The 22,019-nt window shown below is 43.2% G+C and overlaps 1 protein-coding gene across 3 annotated transcripts in view; it reads left to right on the forward strand.

Annotated features, from left to right (window-relative positions):
- The window catches only part of LOC139761198 (sphingomyelin phosphodiesterase-like), a 118,848-nt gene that overhangs the window by 59,382 nt on the left and 37,447 nt on the right, over nucleotides 1-22,019 (forward strand). For all 3 annotated transcript variants that reach the window (XM_071685243.1, XM_071685244.1, XM_071685245.1), the window contains exon 2: nucleotides 3,787-3,855. In XM_071685243.1, coding sequence (XP_071541344.1) covers nucleotides 3,801-3,855 — 55 coding nt within the window. In that variant the 5' untranslated portion in view covers nucleotides 3,787-3,800. The remainder of the gene's footprint in view (nucleotides 1-3,786; nucleotides 3,856-22,019) is intronic.

Consider the following 22,019-nt stretch of genomic DNA (forward strand, 5'->3'; position numbering starts at 1 on the left):
GGCCGCAGGTGAGGTAGTATGAGTAGTGGGAGAAGGGAGGCAGCCACCTTGCAGGGGTTCACATTGCACCAGTGTTCAGGTTCACATTACATCAGTGTTCAGGTTCACATTACATCAGTGTTCAGGTTCACATTACACCAGTGTTCAGGTTCACATTACATCAGTGTTCAGGTTCACATTACACCAGTGTTCAGGTTCACATTACACCAGTGTTCAGGTTCACATTACACCAGTGTTCAGGTTCACATTACATCAGTGTTCAGGTTCACATTACATCAGTGTTCAGGTTCACATTACATCAGTGTTCAGGTTCACATTACACCAATGTTCAGGTTCACATTACATCAGTGTTCAGGTTCATATTACACCAGTGTTCAGGTTCACATTACATCAGTGTTCATGTTCACAGTACATCAGTGTTCAGGTTCACATTACGTCAGTGTTCAGGTTCACATTACATCAGTGTTCAGGTTCACATTACATCAGTGTTCAGGTTCACATTACATCAGTGTTCAGGTTCACATTACATCAGTGTTCAGGTTCACTTTACATCAGTGTTCAGGTTCACATTACATCAGTGTTCAGGTTCACATTACATCAGTGTTCAGGTTCACATTACATCAGTGTTCAGGTTCACATTACACCAGTGTTCAGGTTCACATTACACCAGTCTTCAGGTTCACATTACATCAGTGTTCAGGTTCACATTACATCAGTGTTCAGGTTCACATTACATCAGTGTTCAGGTTCACATTACATCAGTGTTCAGGTTCACATTACATCAGTGTTCAGGTTCACATTACATCAGTGTTCAGGTTCACATTACATCAGTGTTCAGGTTCACATTACATCAGTGTTCAGGTTCACATTACATCAGTGTTCAGGTTCACTTTACATCAGTGTTCAGGTTCACATTACATCAGTGTTCAGGTTCACATTACATCAGTGTTCAGGTTCACATTACATCAGTGTTCAGGTTCACATTACATCAGTGTTCAGGTTCACATTACATCAGTGTTCAGGTTCACTTTACATCAGTGTTCAGGTTCACATTACATCAGTGTTCAGGTTCACATTACATCAGTGTTCAGGTTCACATTACATCAGTGTTCAGGTTCACATTACATCAGTGTTCAGGTTCACATTACATCAGTGTTCAGGTTCACATTACATCAGTGTTCAGGTTCACATTACATCAGTGTTCAGGTTCACATTACATCAGTGTTCAGGTTCACATTACATCAGTGTTCAGGTTCACTTTACATCAGTGTTCAGGTTCACATTACATCAGTGTTCAGGTTCACATTACATCAGTGTTCAGGTTCACATTACATCAGTGTTCAGGTTCACATTACATCAGTGTTCAGGTTCACATTACATCAGTGTTCAGGTTCACATTACATCAGTGTTCAGGTTCACATTACATCAGTGTTCAGGTTCACATTACATCAGTGTTCAGGTTCACATTACATCAGTGTTCAGGTTCACATTACATCAGTGTTCAGGTTCACTTTACATCAGTGTTCAGGTTCACATTACATCAGTGTTCAGGTTCACATTACACCAGTGTTCAGGTTCACATTACATCAGTGTTCAGGTTCACATTACATCAGTGTTCAGGTTCACTTTACATCAGTGTTCAGGTTCACAGGAAAACTAGGATGTGACACTGGGTGGCGCGCTGATGAGCCGTGTATTGACCATGTAGTATCCAAATGTCTGTCACTGTGTTTACGGCCCAGCGGGACACTAAGACCATGGTGAGTGTTGGCAGGTGTGGTGGTAGGGGGACCGGGTAGTAGAGGCCAGTGGTGGTAGGGGGACCGGGTAGTAGAGGCCAGTGGTGGTAGGGGGACTGGGTAGTAGAGGCCAGTGGTGGTAGGGGGACTGGGTAGTAGAGGGCAGTGGTGGTAGGGGGACTGGGTAGTAGAGGCCAGTGGTGGCAGGTGTGGTGGTAGGGGGACTGGGTAGTAGAGGCCAGTGGTGGTAGGGGGACTGGGTAGTAGAGGGCAGTGGTGGCAGGTGTGGTGGTAGGGGGACTGGGTAGTAGAGGGCAGTGGTGGTAGGGGGACTGGGTAGTAGAGGGCAGTGTTGGCAGGTGTGGTGGTAGGGGGACTGGGTAGTAGAGGGCAGTGGTGGTAGGGGGACTGGGTAGTAGAGGCCAGTGGTGGCAGGTGTGGTGGTAGGGGGACTGGGTAGTAGAGGCCAGTGGTGGTAGGGGGACTGGGTAGTAGAGGCCAGTGGTGGCAGGTGTGGTGGTAGGGGGACTGGGTAGTAGAGGCCAGTGGTGGTAGGGGGACTGGGTAGTAGAGGGCAGTGGTGGTAGGGGGACTGGGTAGTAGAGGGCAGTGGTGGCAGGTGTGGTGGTAGGGGGACTGGGTAGTAGAGGCCAGTGGTGGTAGGGGGACTGGGTAGTAGAGGCCAGTGGTGGTAGGGGGACTGGGTAGTAGAGGCCAGTGGTGGTAGGGGGACTGGGTAGTAGAGGCCAGTGGTGGTAGGGGGACTGGGTAGTAGAGGCCAGTGGTGGTAGGGGGACTGGGTAGTAGAGGCCAGTGGTGGTAGGGGGACTGGGTAGTAGAGAGCAGTGGTGGTAGGGGGACTGGGTAGTAGAGGGCAGTGGTGGTAGGGGGACTGGGTAGTAGAGGGCAGTGGTGGTAGGGGGACTGGGTTACTAGTAGGGGGCAGTTGTAAGCAGTGGGTAAGGTGGTGTTTTGAAAGGGAGCGGGTTTGAGGGTGGGGTGCTGGCTGGGCCCAGTAACGGGTCAGGTTGTGTGTTCCCTGGCGGCCTGTGTGCACAAGGTAGTCCACCCTTCGTCCACCCGACTGGCCAAGACAACCTTAATTTCATCCACGATTTAGGACAAAAGAAATTCACCCATTTATCTGAGCAGTCCATTGTATTTCGCCAGCGTATTTTACGGTGGGTGTGTGAGAGCTGGTATGGGGACCAGCGGACGCCAGATAATGTATGTGAAAGTAAGAGTTGATGAGAACTGGTATTGGCGGGGCTTGATGACGTCCTTGTCTGGCCTTGTGGGTAGCCAGGCAGACGAGAGGAAGCCAGGCTCCCTCCTGCTCCTCCTCCTCCTCCTGCTGTGTCTACGGCTCTCACTTGCACCTTCATCCTGCAGGTCTAGTCATGGCATACGTCATTCACCATACGGGGTTAATACATATCCCTGGCGATCGTGAGAAAGAATCCTGCCCAGGTATTTCCTGCGTGGCGTACAATTTGTCTATAGAGGGGTAGTGGCTGGGATGCCTTCCTTCCTGTGTTACTTTCCAAACGAAATAACAGAGCAAGGAGCCAAGTGAGGAGTTTTCCCCTCTGAGGCTCATTCATTGTTCTTGTCGCTACCTCGATTACGCTGAAGATGGCAAGCATATATATATATATATATATATATATATATATATATATATATATATATATATATATATATATATATATACGTGTGCAGTTGGCACAAAAGAACATAGAATTGTCATATATACTGGTATTCACAGTGTGTCTGTGTGTAAATCATGTCACATGTATAAGTTTAAGTGATCGGTAACATGAGTACGTAACACAGTCCCGGTAATATTAATAATAATAATGATAATAATAATAATAATAGTAATAATAATAATAATAATAATAATAATAATAATAATAATAATAATAATAATAATAAAAGCCGTATTCATAAGCATTTGATATAGGAAACAGAAACAAGTATTGGGAAGGCCTAAGAAATTGTTGTTGATATTTGTGAGAGTCTAACTTGTGTATGTCTCCTGCAGGTGCTGGGCTGACGATGCTCTCTGGGTTGCTGCTACACATCACTACCTTCCTCACCTCCATTGGCTTGGGTGAGTTCTCTTTTCCTTCCTCTTTAAGTGTAGGTGAGTCTGACACCTCAACATCCTATTGCCTCTTTTGTGTTCCTTCGTAGCATTTCTCTTCTGTGACTTTGTCCTTTTCCTGTGGGCACTCTATGTCCATATAGAAACTCAGCTCAGTGGGAAAATAAAGTCACGTGTTTACGTGAATATACATTTGCCTTTAAAAGACAGTCATTGCAGCTCAGGGAAAACTGTATTGAAGTGAAAGTCATCATTTCAAGGATATGTCATCTTGATGGTTGCTTCATGGACGTCAGTATAGTTGCTTACTGTTCTTGCAGTGTTGTTGTAGTTGAGAAGTGTTGCCTCACTAACCTACACATATCACTCATCTCCTTGACGTGTTGGAGGGGGGGGGGGGGGGTTCGAAATGCAAGTCTGCAGCAAAAAAGTTTGGAGAATGAGTAAATAAGGCAAAATATAAAAGGATAACCACTGATGCCAACCTTTGGTTGAGATGTTCAGCCAAAGGGCACTTAGTGGGCAAATAAACTTTCTAGAAAGGATCAGTTCAAAACGGTGTTTGTTTGAGGTGAGAAACCAAGAGAAAAGTTGAGAGAAAAATCAGCCATGTGGTAAGAGGATGAGGAACACTCATAATTTCCACAGGAAGACGGATATTAAAAAGTAGGATGAAGATCATGTATACAAATCCAGAGAAACTTTTATAGTCACTGGAAAGGAACATGAAAGATGCAGTATGAGAAAGCAATGATGATATTGTTGGAATAGTGGAGTCAAAACTCGCACAAATATCATAGTTTGGCCTTATCTCTTCAGAGGGTTACATGACAGAAAGGAGGGGTATAGAAGATGTAGGAGGGGATTAGATTAACCCTCTTAACCAGGATTACCGTTAGATTTCAAGAAATATTGATGGATGACTCATTCAGACTGAACATAGTAGGTAATATTACTATAGCGAAGAGCCCATCAAGGAACTGCAGTGACCCAGAACTTTTGTGTACAATGAATTCACTGAAAATACAATCAAGATGGTGTAGGAAGTAGTGAGGTACTTTCTCTTCAGAGAAGGGCTAGTCCCATTAGTTGGAAATTTCAGTTACGAAAGTATGGATTGGGAAAATATGGATTCTTATTATGATGGCAAATATTGGAGAAACAAATTCCCAGGCTATTTACAGGAGAATTTCTCAGTATGGCAATGTAGAGTATTTAAGAACATGAGGGTATGATACACTGTCTCTGCTAGACCATATCTTTATACAGAGTTGCATGGATATCGAACATGTGAAATATGATACACCAGTAGATGGTGCTCAAGAAGGACACACAGTCATGAAGGAGACTGGAATTCAAAGATATGGATAGATAATGGCAACAACTTAAGTTTTTGATAAATATGTGCATGGCATTCTAAAAGTGAAGTGTAGACCCGTGATATACAAGTTTATGTGGAATCTAGAAAGGATGAGTTAGAACATGGGTGCCATTGCATGAAAATAGAGTATGAAGATTTAGAAGAGAGAGATGAGATTCAATAAAAGTTGTTATAAAGCAAAGGACCTTAGAAATATACTGTGTGGGACATACTAATGAAACGATAGCCAGCCGTCATTTAAGAGGTATAAGAAAGCAAGAGCATCAGATTGGGGAAGAGCAGTGTGGTTTCAGAAGTGGTAGAGGATGTGTGGATCAGGTGTTTGCTTTGAAGAATGTATGTGAGAAATACTTAGAAAAGCAAATGGATTTGTATGTAGCATTTATGGATCTGGAGAAGGCATATGATAGAGTTGATAGAGATGCTCTGTGGAAGGTATTAAGAATATATGGTGTGGGAGGCAAGTTGTTAGAAGCAGTGAAAAGTTTTTATCGAGGATGTAAGGCATGTGTACGTGTAGGAAGAGAGGAAAGTGATTGGTTCTCAGTGAATGTAGGTTTGCGGCAGGGGTGTGTGATGTCTCCATGGTTGTTTGATTTGTTTATGGATGGGGTTGTTAGGGAGGTGAATACAAGAGTTTTGGAAAGAGGGGCAAGTATGAAGTCTGTTGGGGATGAGAGAGCTTGGGAAGTGTCTGTTGTTGTTCGCTGATGATACAGCGTTGGTGGCTGATTCATGTGAGAAACTGCAGAAGCTGGTGACTGAGTTTGGTAAAGTGTGTGAAAGAAGAAAGTTAAGAGTAAATTTGAATAAGAGCAAGGTTATTAGGTACAGTAAGGTTGAGGGTCAAGTCAATTGGGAGGTGAGTTTGAATGGAGAAAAACTGGAGGAAGTGAAGTGTTTTAGATATCTGGGAGTGGATCTGGCAGCGGATGGAACCATGGAAGCGGAAGTGGATCATAGGGTGGGGGAGGGGGCGAAAATTCTGGGAGCCTTGAAGAATGTGTGGAAGTCGAGAACATTATCTGGGAAAGCAAAAATGGGTATGTTTGAAGGAATAGTGGTTCCAACAATGTTGTATGGTTGCGAGGCGTGGGCTATGGATAGAGTTGTGCGCAGGAGGATGGATGTGCTGGAAATGAGATGTTTGAGGACAATGTGTGGAGTGAGGTGGTTTGATCGAGTAAGTAACGTAAGGGTAAGAGAGATGTGTGGAAATAAAAAGAGCGTGGTTGAGAGAGCAGAAGAGGGTGTTTTGAAATGGTTTGGGCACATGGAGAGAATGAGTGAGGAAAGATTGACCAAGAGGATATATGTGTCGGAGGTGGAGGGAACGAGGAGAAGAGGGAGACCAAATTGGAGGTGGAAAGATGGAGTGAAAAAGATTTTGTGTGATCGGGGCCTGAACATGCAGGAGGGTGAAAGGAGGGCAAGGAATAGAGTGAATTGGAGCGATGTGGTATACCGGGGTTGACGTGCTGTCAGTGGATTGAATCGGGGCATGTGAAGCGTCTGGGGTAAACCATGGAAAGCTGTGTAGGTATGTATATTTGCGTGTGTGGACGTATGTATAGACATGTGTATGGGGGTGGGTTGGGCCATTTCTTTCGTCTGTTTCCTTGTGCTACCTCGCAAACGCGGGAGACCGGCAAAAAAAAAAAAAAAAAAGAAAGCAAGAAATAATTACTACAACATAAGGAGGAAAGGCAAACATCAAAATGATTATTTTAGTTAAGGCAGAAAATGCAAACTTTTCTTCGGGCTCACCAGAAGCATATTAATAGAAAAGAGCCGCTAATTTGGTTTTAGGATATGGAGAGAACAAATGGTAATTTTTCTTCAGTTCACCGGAAGCATATTAATAGAAAAAGAGCCGCTAATTAGGTTTTAGGATTTGGAAGGAACAAATGTTAAGGATGGAGAAGAAAAATACAAGTAGCAAAGTAAGTTCAAAATCATTTTCAGAGGCGACATCAAAGGTGTTCCAAAATCAGCATTTTAGGATGGGGAAGCCTTTCAGTTGAAACTGATTGAAAAGACATAACTCAGCTCTTGGAATACCTTGATTCATATAATGCTCATTGTCCTGCTGAAGTCTGTCCTCACATTACAAAAGAATATGCAGATACTTGCAAGGTCACTTAATGTGTTCTCCAGTGTGTCACTAAAGGAAGGTACTATGCTAGGAGAGTAAAATTGTAAGTGTAATGCAAATATTTATGGAAGCTAATTGGGAAATTGTCTCCATGACAAATGTTGTTTGTAAAACACTGGAAAAGATAATCAGAAAGAAAATGAGTGAGTTCTTGCAGAGAGTATACAGTTATAGAAAGTACATTCATAACAAATCTTTTAGACTTGTAATGGCTGAGTAAGCTCTGTCTTCTCCCAAAGAGATGAATGGATGTGCTCTATTCTTGGACAGCCAGAAGGGTTTTGACATTGTACTACAGTGAAGGTTGGTTAAGCTGGATATGTAGGCTGGAATTACGTGTAGATTCCTTCACTGGATAGAAGATTATCATAATGAAGGAGAAGAAAGAACATAGTGCTGCACTCTTGAAATGGAGTATGTCACCAGTGGGCCCTCTGGTAATGACTTGCCTGGTTGACTGTCCTCTAAACTGGATAAGTGTATATGTCTAAATTATGTAAATATGTTTATATTAACAATAAAGGGTAAGAACATCATATGACAAAATTTCATCATGAGGCACACCAACTTTGCCTTCTTTTTCTCCCTAAACTGTTGCCAACTCCAGAGTTATGTATCAGCCCTACAGTGCTACACTATGGCTATATAAGTTAGCTCACTTGTTCTGTACATAACCTCCACTTTATAGGGGATAGGGGAGAAAGAATACTTCCCACGTATTCCCTGCGTGTCGTAGAAGGCGACTAAAAGGGAAGGGAGCGGGGGGCTGGAAATCCTCCCCTCTCTCTTTTTTTTTTTCTTTTTTTTTTTTTCCAAAGGAAGGAACAGAGAAGGGGGCTGGATGAGGATGTTTCCTCAGAGGCCCAGTCCTCTGTTCTTAACGCTACCTCGCTGACGCGGGAAATGGCGAATAGTATGAAAGAAAAGAAATATATATATTTTCTTTTTTTTTTTTTTATACTTTGTCGCTGTCTCCCGCGTTTGCGAGGTAGCGCAAGGAAACAGACGAAAGAAATGGCCCAACCCCCCCCCCCCATACACATGTACATACACACGTCCACACACGCAAATATACATACCTACACAGCTTTCCATGGTTTACCCCAGACGCTTCACATGCCTTGATTCAATCCACTGACAGCACGTCAACCCCTGTATACCACATCGCTCCAATTCACTCTATTCCTTGCCCTCCTTTCACCCTCCTGCATGTTCAGGCCCCGATCACACAAAATCTTTTTCACTCCATCTTTCCACCTCCAATTTGGTCTCCCTCTTCTCCTCGTTCCCTCCACCTCCGACACATATATCCTCTTGGTCAATCTTTCCTCACTCATTCTCTCCATGTGCCCAAACCATTTCAAAACACCCTCTTCTGCTCTCTCAACCACGCTCTTTTTATTTCCACACATCTCTCTTACCCTTACGTTACTTACTCGATCAAACCACCTCACACCACACATTTTCCTCAAACATCTCATTTCCAGCACATCCATCCTCCTGCGCACAACTCTATCCATAGCCCATGCCTCGCAACCATACAACATTGTTGGAACCACTATTCCTTCAAACATACCCATTTTTGCTTTCCGAGATAATGTTCTCGACTTCCACACATTTTTCAAGGCTCCCAAAATTTTCGCCCCCTCCCCCACCCTATGATCCACTTCCGCTTCCATGGTTCCATCCGCTGCCAGATCCACTCCCAGATATCTAAAACACTTCACTTCCTCCAGTTTTTCTCCATTCAAACTCACCTCCCAATTGACTTGATCCTCAACCCTACTGTACCTAATAACCTTGCTCTTATTCACATTTACTCTTAACTTTCTTCTTCCACACACTTTACCAAACTCAGTCACCAGCTTCTGCAGTTTCTCACATGAATCAGCCACCAGCGCTGTATCATCAGCGAACAACAACTGACTCACTTCTCAAGCTCTCTCATCCCCAACAGACTTCATACTTGCCCCTCTTTCCAGGACTCTTGCATTTACCTCCCTAACAACCCCATCCATAAACAAATTAAACAACCATGGAGACATCACACACCCCTGCCGCAAACCTACATTCACTGAGAACCAATCACTTTCCTCTCTTCCTACACATACACATGCCTTACATCCTCGATAAAAACTTTTCACTGCTTCTAACAACTTGCCTCCCACACCATATATTCTTAATACCTTCCACAGAGCATCTCTATCAACTCTATCATATGCCTTCTCCAGATCCATAAATGCTACATACAAATCCATTTGCTTTTCTAAGTATTTCTCACATACATTCTTCAAAGCAAACACCTGATCCACACATCCTCTACCACTTCTGAAACCGCACTGCTCTTCCCCAATCTGATGCTCTGTACATGCCTTCACCCTCTCAATCAATACCCTCCCATATAATTTACCAGGAATACTCAACAAACTTATACCTCTGTAATTTGAGCACTCACTCTTATATATATATATATATATATATTATCCCTGGGGATAGGGGAGAAAGAATACTTCTCACGTATTCCCTGCGTGTCGTAGAAGGCGACTATAAGGGAAGGGAGTGGGGGGCTGGAAATCCTCCCCTCTCGTTTTTAATTTTCCAAAAGAAGGAACAGAGAAGGGGGCTAAGTGAGGATATTCCCTCAAAGGCTCAGTCCTCTGTTCTTAACGCTACCTCGCTAACGCGGGAAATGGCGAATCGTGTGAAAAAAAAAAAAATATATATATATATATATATATATATATATATTTTTTAATTTTCCAAAAGAAGGAACAGAGAACTGGGCCAGGTGAGGGTATTCCCTCAAGGGCTCAGTCCTCTGTTCTTAACGCTACCTCGCTAATGCGGGAAATGGCAAATAGTTTGAAAGAAAGAAGAAAATATATATATATATATATATATATATATATATATATATATATATATATATATATATATATATATATATATATTTTTTCATACTTTGTCGCTGTCTCCCGCGTTTGCGAGGTAGCGCAAGGAAACAGACGAAAGAAATGGCCCAACCCCCCCCCCATACACATGTACATACGTCCACACACGCAAATATACATACCTACACAGCCTTCCATGGTTTACCCCAGACGCTTCACATGCCTTGATTCAATCCACTGACAGCACGTCAACCCCTGTATACCACTTCGCTCCAATTCACTCTATTCCTTGCCCTCCTTTCACCCTCCTGCATGTTCAGGCCCCGATCACACAAAATCTTTTTCACTCCATCTTTCCACCTCCAATTTGGTCTCCCTCTTCTCCTCGTTCCCTCCACCTCCGACACATATATCCTCTTGGTCAATCTTTCCTCACTCATCCTCTCCATGTGCCCAAACCACTTCAAAACACCCTCTTCTGCTCTCTCAACCACGCTCTTTTTATTTCCACACATCTCTCTTACCCTTACGTTACTCACTCGATCAAACCACCTCACACCACACATTGTCCTCAAACATCTCATTTCCAGCACATCCATCCTCCTGCGCACAACTCTATCCATAGCCCACACCTCGCAACCATACAACATTGTTGGAACCACTATTCCTTCAAACATACCCATTTTTGCTTTCCGAGATAATGTTCTCGACTTCCACACATTCTTCAAGGCTCCCAGAATTTTCGCCCCCCTCCCCCACCCTATGATCCACTTCCGCTTCCATGGTTCCATCCGCTGCCAGATCCACTCCCAGATATCTAAAACACTTCACTTCCTCCAGTTTTTCTCCATTCAAAGTCACCTCCCAATTGACTTGACCCTCAACCCTACTGTACCTAATAACCTTGCTCTTATTCACATTTACTCTTAACTTTCTTCTTTCACACACTTTACCAAACTCAGTCACCAGCTTCTGCAGTTTCTCACATGAATCAGCCACCAGCGCTGTATCATCAGCGAACAACAACTGACTCACTGCCCAAGCTCTCTCATCCCCAACAGACTTCATACTTGCCCCTCTTTCCAAAACTCTTGCATTCACCTCCCTAACAACCCCATCCATAAACAAATTAAACAACCATGGAGACATCACACACCCCTGCCGCAAAGCTACATTCACTGAGAACCAATCACTTTCCTCTCTTCCTGCACGTACACATGCCTTACATCCTCGATAAAAACTTTTCACTGCTTCTAACAACTTGCCTCCCACACCATATATTCTTAATACCTTCCACAGAGCATCTCTATCAACTCTATCATATGCCTTCTCCAGATCCATAAATGCTACATACAAATCCATATGCTTTTCTAAGTATTTCTCACATACATTCTTCAAAGCAAACACCTGATCCACACATCCTCTACCACTTCTGAAACCACACTGCTCTTCCGCAATCTGATGCTTTGTTCATGATTTCACCCTCTCAGTCAATACCCTCCCATATAATTTACCACGAATACTCAACAAACTTATACCTCTGTAATTTGAGCACTCACTCTTATCCCCTTTGCCTTTGTACAATGGCACTATACACGCATTCCACCAATCCTCAGGCACCTCACCATGAGTCATACATACATTAAATAACCTTACCAACCAGTCAATAATACAGTCACCCCCTTTTTAAATAAATTCCACTGCAATACCATCCAAACCTGCTGCCTTTCCGGCTTTCATCTTCTGCAAAGCTTTTACTACCTCTTCTCTGTTTACCAAATCATTTTCCCTAACCCTCTCACTTTGCACACCACCTCGACCAAAACACCCTATATCTGCCACTCTGTCATCAAACACATTCAACAAACCTTGAAAATACTCACTCCATCTCCTTCTCACATCACCACTACTTGTTATCACCTTCCCATTATCCCTGTTCACTGAAGTTCCCATTTGTTCCCTTGTCTTACGCACTTTATTTACCTCCTTCCAGAACATCTTTTTATTCTCCCTAAAATTTAATGATACTCTCTCACCCCAACTCTCATTTGCCCTCTTTTTCACCTCTTGCACCTTTCTCTTGACCTCCTGTCTCTTTCTTTTATACATCTCCCACTCAATTGCATTTTTTCCCTACAAAAATCGTCCAAATGCCTCTCTCTTCTCTTTCATTAATAATCTTACTTCATCCCACCACTCACTACCCTTTCTAATCAACCCACCTCCCACTCTTCTCATGCCACAAGCATCTTTTGCGCAATCCATCACTGATTCCCTAAATACATCCCATTCCTCCCCCACTCCCCTTACTTCCATTGTTCTCACCTTCTTCCATTCTGTACTCAGTCTCTCCTGGTACTTCCTCACACAAGTCTCCTTCCCAAGCTCACTTACTCTCACCACCCTCTTCACCCCAGCATTCACTCTTCTTTTCTGAAAACCCATACAAATCTTCACCTTAGCCTCCACAAGATAATGATCAGACATCCCTCCAGTTGCACCTCTCAGCACATTAACATCCAAAAGTCTCTCTTTCGCGCGCCTGTCAATTAACACGTAATCCAATAACGCTCTCTGGCCATCTCTCCTACTTACATATGTATACTTATGTATATCACGCTTTTTAAACCAGGTATTCCCAATCACCAATCCTTTATATATATGAAGTATGAAGTCTGTTGTGGATGAGAGAGCTTGGGAAGTGAGTCAGTTGTTCTTTGCTGATACAGCGCTGGTGGCTGATTCATGCGAGAAACTGCAGAAGCTGGTGACTGAGTTTGGTAAAGTGTGTGAAAGAAGAAAGTTAAGAGTAAATGTGAATAAGAGCAAGGTTATTAGGTACAGTAGGGTTGAGGGTCAAGTCAATTGGGAGGTAAGTTTGAATGGAGAAAAACTGGAGGAAGTAAAGCGTTTTAGATATCTGGGAGTGGATCTGGCAGCGGATGGAACCATGGAAGCGGAAGTGGATCATAGGGTGGGGGAGGGGGTGAAAATCCTGGGAGCCTTGAAGAATGTGTGGAAGTCGAGAACATTATCTCGGAGAGCAAAAATGGGTATGTTTGAAGGAATAGTGGTTCCAACAATGTTGTATGGTTGCGAGGCGTGGGCTATGGATAGAGTTGTGCGCAGGAGGATGGATGTGCTGGAAATGAGATGTTTGAGGAAAATGTGGTGTGAGGTGGTTTGATCGAGTAAGTAACATAAGGGTAAGAGAGATGTGTGGAAATAAAAAGAGCGTGGTTGAGAGAGCAGAAGAGGGTGTTTTGAAATGGTTTGGGCACATGGAGAGAATGAGTGAGGAAAGATTGACCAAGAGGATATATGTGTCGGAGATGGAGGGAACGAGGAGAAGTGGGAGACCAAATTGGAGGTGGAAAGATGGAGTGAAAAAGATTTTGTGTGATCGGGGCCTGAACATGCAGGATGGTGAAAGGAGAGCAAGGAATAGAGTGAATTGGATCGATGTGGTATACCGGGGTTGACGTGCTGTCAGTGGATTGAATCAGGGCATGTGAAGCGTCTGGGGTAAACCGTGGAAAGCTGTGTAGGTATGTATATTTGCGTGTGTGGACGTATGTATATGCATGTGTATGGGGGTGGGTTGGGCCATTTCTTTCGTCTGTTTCCTTGCGCTACCTCGCAAACGCGGGAGACAGCGACAAAGCAAAAATATATATATATATATATATATATATATATATATATATATATATATATATATATATATATGCAAGAGCCCTGGAAAGAGGGGCAAGTATGAAGTCTGTTGGGGATGAGAGAGCTTGGGAAGTGTCTGTTGTTGTTCGCTGATGATACAGCGTTGGTGGCTGATTCATGTGAGAAACTGCAGAAGCTGGTGACTGAGTTTGGTAAAGTGTGTGAAGAAGAAAGTTAAGAGTAAATTTGAATAAGAGCAAGGTTATTAGGTACAGTAAGGTTGAGGGTCAAGTCAATTGGGAGGTGAGTTTGAATGGAGAAAAACTGGAGGAAGTGAAGTGTTTTAGATATCTGGGAGTGGATCTGGCAGCGGATGGAACCATGGAAGCGGAAGTGGATCATAGGGTGGGGGAGGGGGCGAAAATTCTGGGAGCCTTGAAGAATGTGTGGAAGTCGAGAACATTATCTGGGAAAGCAAAAATGGGTATGTTTGAAGGAATAGTGGTTCCAACAATGTTGTATGGTTGCGAGGCGTGGGCTATGGATAGAGTTGTGCGCAGGAGGATGGATGTGCTGGAAATGAGATGTTTGAGGACAATGTGTGGAGTGAGGTGGTTTGATCGAGTAAGTAACGTAAGGGTAAGAGAGATGTGTGGAAATAAAAAGAGCGTGGTTGAGAGAGCAGAAGAGGGTGTTTTGAAATGGTTTGGGCACATGGAGAGAATGAGTGAGGAAAGATTGACCAAGAGGATATATGTGTCGGAGGTGGAGGGAACGAGGAGAAGAGGGAGACCAAATTGGAGGTGGAAAGATGGAGTGAAAAAGATTTTGTGTGATCGGGGCCTGAACATGCAGGAGGGTGAAAGGAGGGCAAGGAATAGAGTGAATTGGAGCGATGTGGTATACCGGGGTTGACGTGCTGTCAGTGGATTGAATCGGGGCATGTGAAGCGTCTGGGGTAAACCATGGAAAGCTGTGTAGGTATGTATATTTGCGTGTGTGGACGTATGTATAGACATGTGTATGGGGGTGGGTTGGGCCATTTCTTTCGTCTGTTTCCTTGTGCTACCTCGCAAACGCGGGAGACCGGCAAAAAAAAAAAAAAAAAAAGAAAGCAAGAAATAATTACTACAACATAAGGAGGAAAGGCAAACATCAAAATGATTATTTTAGTTAAGGCAGAAAATGCAAACTTTTCTTCGGGCTCACCAGAAGCATATTAATAGAAAAGAGCCGCTAATTTGGTTTTAGGATATGGAGAGAACAAATGGTAATTTTTCTTCAGTTCACCGGAAGCATATTAATAGAAAAAGAGCCGCTAATTAGGTTTTAGGATTTGGAAGGAACAAATGTTAAGGATGGAGAAGAAAAATACAAGTAGCAAAGTAAGTTCAAAATCATTTTCAGAGGCGACATCAAAGGTGTTCCAAAATCAGCATTTTAGGATGGGGAAGCCTTTCAGTTGAAACTGATTGAAAAGACATAACTCAGCTCTTGGAATACCTTGATTCATATAATGCTCATTGTCCTGCTGAAGTCTGTCCTCACATTACAAAAGAATATGCAGATACTTGCAAGGTCACTTAATGTGTTCTCCAGTGTGTCACTAAAGGAAGGTACTATGCTAGGAGAGTAAAATTGTAAGTGTAATGCAAATATTTATGGAAGCTAATTGGGAAATTGTCTCCATGACAAATGTTGTTTGTAAAACACTGGAAAAGATAATCAGAAAGAAAATGAGTGAGTTCTTGCAGAGAGTATACAGTTATAGAAAGTACATTCATAACAAATCTTTTAGACTTGTAATGGCTGAGTAAGCTCTGTCTTCTCCCAAAGAGATGAATGGATGTGCTCTATTCTTGGACAGCCAGAAGGGTTTTGACATTGTACTACAGTGAAGGTTGGTTAAGCTGGATATGTAGGCTGGAATTACGTGTAGATTCCTTCACTGGATAGAAGATTATCATAATGAAGGAGAAGAAAGAACATAGTGCTGCACTCTTGAAATGGAGTATGTCACCAGTGGGCCCTCTGGTAATGACTTGCCTGGTTGACTGTCCTCTAAACTGGATAAGTGTATATGTCTAAATTATGTAAATATGTTTATATTAACAATAAAGGGTAAGAACATCATATGACAAAATTTCATCATGAGGCACACCAACTTTGCCTTCTTTTTCTCCCTAAACTGTTGCCAACTCCAGAGTTATGTATCAGCCCTACAGTGCTACACTATGGCTATATAAGTTAGCTCACTTGTTCTGTACATAACCTCCACTTTATAGGGGATAGGGGAGAAAGAATACTTCCCACGTATTCCCTGCGTGTCGTAGAAGGCGACTAAAAGGGAAGGGAGCGGGGGGCTGGAAATCCTCCCCTCTCTCTTTTTTTTTTTCTTTTTTTTTTTTTCCAAAGGAAGGAACAGAGAAGGGGGCTGGATGAGGATGTTTCCTCAGAGGCCCAGTCCTCTGTTCTTAACGCTACCTCGCTGACGCGGGAAATGGCGAATAGTATGAAAGAAAAGAAATATATATATTTTCTTTTTTTTTTTTTTTATACTTTGTCGCTGTCTCCCGCGTTTGCGAGGTAGCGCAAGGAAACAGACGAAAGAAATGGCCCAACCCCCCCCCCCATACACATGTACATACACACGTCCACACACGCAAATATACATACCTACACAGCTTTCCATGGTTTACCCCAGACGCTTCACATGCCTTGATTCAATCCACTGACAGCACGTCAACCCCTGTATACCACATCGCTCCAATTCACTCTATTCCTTGCCCTCCTTTCACCCTCCTGCATGTTCAGGCCCCGATCACACAAAATCTTTTTCACTCCATCTTTCCACCTCCAATTTGGTCTCCCTCTTCTCCTCGTTCCCTCCACCTCCGACACATATATCCTCTTGGTCAATCTTTCCTCACTCATTCTCTCCATGTGCCCAAACCATTTCAAAACACCCTCTTCTGCTCTCTCAACCACGCTCTTTTTATTTCCACACATCTCTCTTACCCTTACGTTACTTACTCGATCAAACCACCTCACACCACACATTTTCCTCAAACATCTCATTTCCAGCACATCCATCCTCCTGCGCACAACTCTATCCATAGCCCATGCCTCGCAACCATACAACATTGTTGGAACCACTATTCCTTCAAACATACCCATTTTTGCTTTCCGAGATAATGTTCTCGACTTCCACACATTTTTCAAGGCTCCCAAAATTTTCGCCCCCTCCCCCACCCTATGATCCACTTCCGCTTCCATGGTTCCATCCGCTGCCAGATCCACTCCCAGATATCTAAAACACTTCACTTCCTCCAGTTTTTCTCCATTCAAACTCACCTCCCAATTGACTTGATCCTCAACCCTACTGTACCTAATAACCTTGCTCTTATTCACATTTACTCTTAACTTTCTTCTTCCACACACTTTACCAAACTCAGTCACCAGCTTCTGCAGTTTCTCACATGAATCAGCCACCAGCGCTGTATCATCAGCGAACAACAACTGACTCACTTCTCAAGCTCTCTCATCCCCAACAGACTTCATACTTGCCCCTCTTTCCAGGACTCTTGCATTTACCTCCCTAACAACCCCATCCATAAACAAATTAAACAACCATGGAGACATCACACACCCCTGCCGCAAACCTACATTCACTGAGAACCAATCACTTTCCTCTCTTCCTACACATACACATGCCTTACATCCTCGATAAAAACTTTTCACTGCTTCTAACAACTTGCCTCCCACACCATATATTCTTAATACCTTCCACAGAGCATCTCTATCAACTCTATCATATGCCTTCTCCAGATCCATAAATGCTACATACAAATCCATTTGCTTTTCTAAGTATTTCTCACATACATTCTTCAAAGCAAACACCTGATCCACACATCCTCTACCACTTCTGAAACCGCACTGCTCTTCCCCAATCTGATGCTCTGTACATGCCTTCACCCTCTCAATCAATACCCTCCCATATAATTTACCAGGAATACTCAACAAACTTATACCTCTGTAATTTGAGCACTCACTCTTATATATATATATATATATATATTATCCCTGGGGATAGGGGAGAAAGAATACTTCTCACGTATTCCCTGCGTGTCGTAGAAGGCGACTATAAGGGAAGGGAGTGGGGGGCTGGAAATCCTCCCCTCTCGTTTTTAATTTTCCAAAAGAAGGAACAGAGAAGGGGGCTAAGTGAGGATATTCCCTCAAAGGCTCAGTCCTCTGTTCTTAACGCTACCTCGCTAACGCGGGAAATGGCGAATCGTGTGAAAAAAAAAAAAATATATATATATATATATATATATATATATATTTTTTAATTTTCCAAAAGAAGGAACAGAGAACTGGGCCAGGTGAGGGTATTCCCTCAAGGGCTCAGTCCTCTGTTCTTAACGCTACCTCGCTAATGCGGGAAATGGCAAATAGTTTGAAAGAAAGAAGAAAATATATATATATATATATATATATATATATATATATATATATATATATATATATATATATATATATATATATTTTTTCATACTTTGTCGCTGTCTCCCGCGTTTGCGAGGTAGCGCAAGGAAACAGACGAAAGAAATGGCCCAACCCCCCCCCCATACACATGTACATACGTCCACACACGCAAATATACATACCTACACAGCCTTCCATGGTTTACCCCAGACGCTTCACATGCCTTGATTCAATCCACTGACAGCACGTCAACCCCTGTATACCACTTCGCTCCAATTCACTCTATTCCTTGCCCTCCTTTCACCCTCCTGCATGTTCAGGCCCCGATCACACAAAATCTTTTTCACTCCATCTTTCCACCTCCAATTTGGTCTCCCTCTTCTCCTCGTTCCCTCCACCTCCGACACATATATCCTCTTGGTCAATCTTTCCTCACTCATCCTCTCCATGTGCCCAAACCACTTCAAAACACCCTCTTCTGCTCTCTCAACCACGCTCTTTTTATTTCCACACATCTCTCTTACCCTTACGTTACTCACTCGATCAAACCACCTCACACCACACATTGTCCTCAAACATCTCATTTCCAGCACATCCATCCTCCTGCGCACAACTCTATCCATAGCCCACACCTCGCAACCATACAACATTGTTGGAACCACTATTCCTTCAAACATACCCATTTTTGCTTTCCGAGATAATGTTCTCGACTTCCACACATTCTTCAAGGCTCCCAGAATTTTCGCCCCCCTCCCCCACCCTATGATCCACTTCCGCTTCCATGGTTCCATCCGCTGCCAGATCCACTCCCAGATATCTAAAACACTTCACTTCCTCCAGTTTTTCTCCATTCAAAGTCACCTCCCAATTGACTTGACCCTCAACCCTACTGTACCTAATAACCTTGCTCTTATTCACATTTACTCTTAACTTTCTTCTTTCACACACTTTACCAAACTCAGTCACCAGCTTCTGCAGTTTCTCACATGAATCAGCCACCAGCGCTGTATCATCAGCGAACAACAACTGACTCACTGCCCAAGCTCTCTCATCCCCAACAGACTTCATACTTGCCCCTCTTTCCAAAACTCTTGCATTCACCTCCCTAACAACCCCATCCATAAACAAATTAAACAACCATGGAGACATCACACACCCCTGCCGCAAAGCTACATTCACTGAGAACCAATCACTTTCCTCTCTTCCTGCACGTACACATGCCTTACATCCTCGATAAAAACTTTTCACTGCTTCTAACAACTTGCCTCCCACACCATATATTCTTAATACCTTCCACAGAGCATCTCTATCAACTCTATCATATGCCTTCTCCAGATCCATAAATGCTACATACAAATCCATATGCTTTTCTAAGTATTTCTCACATACATTCTTCAAAGCAAACACCTGATCCACACATCCTCTACCACTTCTGAAACCACACTGCTCTTCCGCAATCTGATGCTTTGTTCATGATTTCACCCTCTCAGTCAATACCCTCCCATATAATTTACCACGAATACTCAACAAACTTATACCTCTGTAATTTGAGCACTCACTCTTATCCCCTTTGCCTTTGTACAATGGCACTATACACGCATTCCACCAATCCTCAGGCACCTCACCATGAGTCATACATACATTAAATAACCTTACCAACCAGTCAATAATACAGTCACCCCCTTTTTAAATAAATTCCACTGCAATACCATCCAAACCTGCTGCCTTTCCGCCATTCATCTTCTGCAAAGCTTTTACTACCTCTTCTCTGTTTACCAAATCATTTTCCCTAACCCTCTCACTTTGCACACCACCTCGACCAAAACACCCTATATCTGCCACTCTGTCATCAAACACATTCAACAAACCTTGAAAATACTCACTCCATCTCCTTCTCACATCACCACTACTTGTTATCACCTTCCCATTATCCCTGTTCACTGAAGTTCCCATTTGTTCCCTTGTCTTACGCACTTTATTTACCTCCTTCCAGAACATCTTTTTATTCTCCCTAAAATTTAATGATACTCTCTCACCCCAACTCTCATTTGCCCTCTTTTTCACCTCTTGCACCTTTCTCTTGACCTCCTGTCTCTTTCTTTTATACATCTCCCACTCAATTGCATTTTTTCCCTACAAAAATCGTCCAAATGCCTCTCTCTTCTCTTTCATTAATAATCTTACTTCATCCCACCACTCACTACCCTTTCTAATCAACCCACCTCCCACTCTTCTCATGCCACAAGCATCTTTTGCGCAATCCATCACTGATTCCCTAAATACATCCCATTCCTCCCCCACTCCCCTTACTTCCATTGTTCTCACCTTCTTCCATTCTGTACTCAGTCTCTCCTGGTACTTCCTCACACAAGTCTCCTTCCCAAGCTCACTTACTCTCACCACCCTCTTCACCCCAGCATTCACTCTTCTTTTCTGAAAACCCATACAAATCTTCACCTTAGCCTCCACAAGATAATGATCAGACATCCCTCCAGTTGCACCTCTCAGCACATTAACATCCAAAAGTCTCTCTTTCGCGCGCCTGTCAATTAACACGTAATCCAATAACGCTCTCTGGCCATCTCTCCTACTTACATATGTATACTTATGTATATCACGCTTTTTAAACCAGGTATTCCCAATCACCAATCCTTTATATATATGAAGTATGAAGTCTGTTGTGGATGAGAGAGCTTGGGAAGTGAGTCAGTTGTTCTTTGCTGATACAGCGCTGGTGGCTGATTCATGTGAGAAACTGCAGAAGCTGGTGACTGAGTTTGGTAAAGTGTGTGAAAGAAGAAAGTTAAGAGTAAATGTGAATAAGAGCAAGGTTATTAGGTACAGTAGGGTTGAGGGTCAAGTCAATTGGGAGGTAAGTTTGAATGGAGAAAAACTGGAGGAAGTAAAGCGTTTTAGATATCTGGGAGTGGATCTGGCAGCGGATGGAACCATGGAAGCGGAAGTGGATCATAGGGTGGGGGAGGGGGTGAAAATCCTGGGAGCCTTGAAGAATGTGTGGAAGTCGAGAACATTATCTCGGAGAGCAAAAATGGGTATGTTTGAAGGAATAGTGGTTCCAACAATGTTGTATGGTTGCGAGGCGTGGGCTATGGATAGAGTTGTGCGCAGGAGGATGGATGTGCTGGAAATGAGATGTTTGAGGAAAATGTGGTGTGAGGTGGTTTGATCGAGTAAGTAACATAAGGGTAAGAGAGATGTGTGGAAATAAAAAGAGCGTGGTTGAGAGAGCAGAAGAGGGTGTTTTGAAATGGTTTGGGCACATGGAGAGAATGAGTGAGGAAAGATTGACCAAGAGGATATATGTGTCGGAGATGGAGGGAACGAGGAGAAGTGGGAGACCAAATTGGAGGTGGAAAGATGGAGTGAAAAAGATTTTGTGTGATCGGGGCCTGAACATGCAGGATGGTGAAAGGAGAGCAAGGAATAGAGTGAATTGGATCGATGTGGTATACCGGGGTTGACGTGCTGTCAGTGGATTGAATCAGGGCATGTGAAGCGTCTGGGGTAAACCGTGGAAAGCTGTGTAGGTATGTATATTTGCGTGTGTGGACGTATGTATATGCATGTGTATGGGGGT

The sequence above is a fragment of the Panulirus ornatus genome, chromosome 39, assembly GCF_036320965.1.
Source record: "Panulirus ornatus isolate Po-2019 chromosome 39, ASM3632096v1, whole genome shotgun sequence".
NCBI lineage: Eukaryota > Metazoa > Arthropoda > Malacostraca > Decapoda > Palinuridae > Panulirus > Panulirus ornatus.